This window comes from Nicotiana tomentosiformis, chromosome 2, assembly GCF_000390325.3.
Source record: "Nicotiana tomentosiformis chromosome 2, ASM39032v3, whole genome shotgun sequence".
Taxonomy (NCBI): domain Eukaryota; kingdom Viridiplantae; phylum Streptophyta; class Magnoliopsida; order Solanales; family Solanaceae; genus Nicotiana; species Nicotiana tomentosiformis.
Window position 1 is genome coordinate 156,453,239 of NC_090813.1, and position 3,239 is coordinate 156,456,477.

At 42.5% G+C, this 3,239-nt stretch overlaps 1 protein-coding gene across 1 annotated transcript; it reads right to left on the minus strand.

Moving 5' to 3' along the window:
- Positions 1-794: 794 nt before the first annotated feature.
- On the minus strand, positions 795-1,268 carry LOC138905916 (uncharacterized). The gene has a single exon (XM_070194429.1). It carries the CDS (start codon positions 1,266-1,268, stop codon positions 795-797), a length of 474 nt encoding a protein of 157 aa, XP_070050530.1.
- Positions 1,269-3,239: the final 1,971 nt, after the last annotated feature.

Sequence of the window (3,239 nt, forward strand, 5' to 3'; positions counted from 1 at the left end):
ATGCACGATCCCTTCTGCGTCTTCGTCGTTGAAAGACAAGGTTCCTTCGGGCACGTAATCCCGAGTTCGTTTTTCCTTTGTGATGGATACTTTGGTGCATTTTAACATCGGTCCCTGGGGAATGTCGACCCCACCAATTATCATGTTAATGAAATGATGAGGTTCTTCTTGCTTGATCTATTTATTAGCATCCTTGTTCCTGAAATGATTCTTGGCTCGATCGCTTAGGAACTTTAGTAAATGTCCGTTGTTTAATAACCGGGCTACTTCCTCTCTTAATTGTCGTCAATCCTCCGTTCTGTGGCCGTGAGTGCCATGATATTTGCACATTAGATTAGGATCCCTTCGGGTGGGATCAGACTGTAGAGGTCGAGGCCATTTTGTGGCTTTGATGCGTCTGATGGCAGATACGATGTCGGCGGCGATGACGTTAAAGTTGTATTCTGAAAGCCTTGGTGCTTCCTTAGGCCCGATGAGCCTGTCAAAACTGCTAGTCCACGGTTGTTCAGACCTCGATCACTCCTCATTTCATTCCTCACGGTGTTTCGCCCAAATTCGTTACCTCTTCGGTCCCCGTTGTATGGTTGATAACGATCCCTACTCGATCTTGATTCATGATCGATGTCTCTCTTGACTCTATCGATAGCTCGGAAGGGATAAACGGACCCGGAAGGGGCCCCAAGTTGATCATATTCAACCCTGATTTTTGATTGATACCGGTTATGTATGCCAGCCCTAGTAACAGCTGGATAGTCTACCAGATTTTGTTTCAATTGCTGTGAAGCCAACGAACATCAAACATTGAGTCCCTGGGTGAAGGCTTGAACGGCCCAATCGTCCGCGACCGGAGGCAAGTCCATTCGTTCCATTTGAAACCGAGACACGAATTCTCTAAGCATCTCATTGTCCCTCTGTTTTACTTTGAAAAGGTCTGACTCCCTGGACTCGATCTTGATAGCCTCGTCGTGCGCTTTCACAAAGGAATCTGCAAGCATAGCAAACGAGTCAAAAGAATTAGGAGGTAGGTTATGATGCCATATAATAGCTCTCTTTGACAGAGTTTCCCCGAACTTTTTCAGTAGGACAGACTCGATCTCGTCATCTTCCAAGTCATTCCCTTTGATGGCGTATGTGTAGGAGGTCACATGCTTATTTGGGTCTATCGTTCCATTATACTTAGGAATCTCGGGCATGCGAAACTTCTTAGAGATAGGCTTCGGAGCTGCGTTCGGAGGGAAATGTTTTTGAATAAAGTTATTGGAATCCATGCCTTTTAATATCGGCGGTGCTCCTGGTATTTGTTCGACCCGGGAATTGTAGATTTCTACTTTTTTGTCATTGGCTTCGATTTTCTTCTCTCCCAATCTACCTATTTTGTCAGCTCCTCGGGCATTTTTATGATCTCGGGGTTGGTCCCCGATTCACTGTCATTTGGTCTCTCCATGATCGGTTCATTTCTGCGGGTGACTTCCCGGGATGGCTCGGGCTCAATCCCGCTCGGGGCGCGGCTTTGATTCTGGAGCTGGGCTATTGCTATCTGTTAAGACTTTAATATTTTGAAGATCACCCGCAAGTTGATCCCATCATCTTCGCCGACGTGCGTATTTTGTGCAACCGATCGGACTTCTCTACGGATGCTGTTCTCAGGATCGGTAGGCAAATTTGCATTGATGGCCACATGTGAGCTAGCGTCGATCGGTTCTGCAACTGGAACTCTGTTGTGGTCGACGGGGGGTACCTCGTTACCGGGTGCTACATTTTTGTTCTCGCCATGATGGTCGGATTCAGCATCCACGTTTAGAGGGGCAGCCTCGGAGTTCGACATTTCAAATTTTAACCTGAAATCAAGGATACTCCAAAGAACAAGTGTAAAATAGGGTGTGTTATAGAGGTTTGTATCAAATAATTACTATTATCCTTAGCCCCACGATGGGCGCCAAATTGTTTACCCTCATAATCGGATAATAATTAAATTTGTAAGTGATTTTAAGGATACGCGAATTAATTTGACACAAAGCAATAAATTGGATTAGATTGAACAAGTAAAGATAGAAATGAATCCAAACCACACGAATAACTGATTCAGCCTCACTGAAATGTTCACCCACGATTCGGGATCATTATAGTCAACACTGATGAACAAGAGAAAGGAGCTAAATAATAGAGAAAATAATAATATATTGCCTTGGAATACGTGATACAATGTGTTTTCATCAATTATTAGACCCCATTTATATAGTAGGGGAGTCCTACCTTAGGTACAACACTATAAAAGGTAAAACAATCTTCTGATTAACTGATTGTCGGCTCCTTATCGATGTGTGCCGAGATCCTCGTTGTGATATCTGAATGGTCACGGATATTTCGGTCTTCCATTGGCTATGCTTGATTGTCCAATAATGTTCTTCGAAGTCGCTCGAGGTCAAGACCAATCCGGAACTGTGACCCCGATATTCTCGAGGGTAGGCGTCATGCCCTCGGATTTCGAATCGACGAAACTTTTGCCTCGGTGTCGGCCCCTTGTCATCATGTCTCGAGCCTGGCTTATCTTGTCGGAGGTCGGGTGCATCATGAGCTTGATTATATATATATATATATATATATATATAAGAATCATCTTTCAATGACGGGGTATTCGAATTTTGTAGTCCGTGCAAAAAAGGTAACATCTAATTTACAAACTTTTGTTAATATTTTTGCGTAAAATTAGTAATGATTGTGGTCATAAGTCGTAGGAAAGCATAAACGAGAGATATTCATAGCGCAACCAACAAATATATGGAAGAGATGACGGAAACTATTCATTATAGTATGGCGAGTGGGTCTCTAAATACAAGGACATGGAAAGATACATTGACCAATTCTCTTTTTATTTTTCCTATCTGCTTTCTCCTAGGCCAATGTTGATTTATGATAATTTTTGTGTCAAGAACATCACATATGATGATGTCACTGAACATTTGTTATAAACATGCACAATCGCATAAATGAATAATAGACTCATCGACTCAACTATGGCTAAACACGTTATATTCTTTATTACCATTCATCGTTGGGTGCCCACCCATGGTGGATAGGCAATTTGAGTTTGTCGCCATGACTTGATCAGTTTCAAATTTCAAGGATTTAAATGCTAATGCACCCATAGTGGGTGTATTTGCAACACCAATATTTTGCTTAGTCGAGTTATTAATGGCTAATACTGTATTAAGTAAAAGTTACAGTTTACAGGTGTACGT

Excerpts from the sequence above, each read along its gene's own strand:
- LOC138905916 (XM_070194429.1), bottom strand. The coding sequence starts at position 1,268 with ATGGATTCCAATAACTTTATTCAAAAACATTTCCCTCCGAACGCAGCT.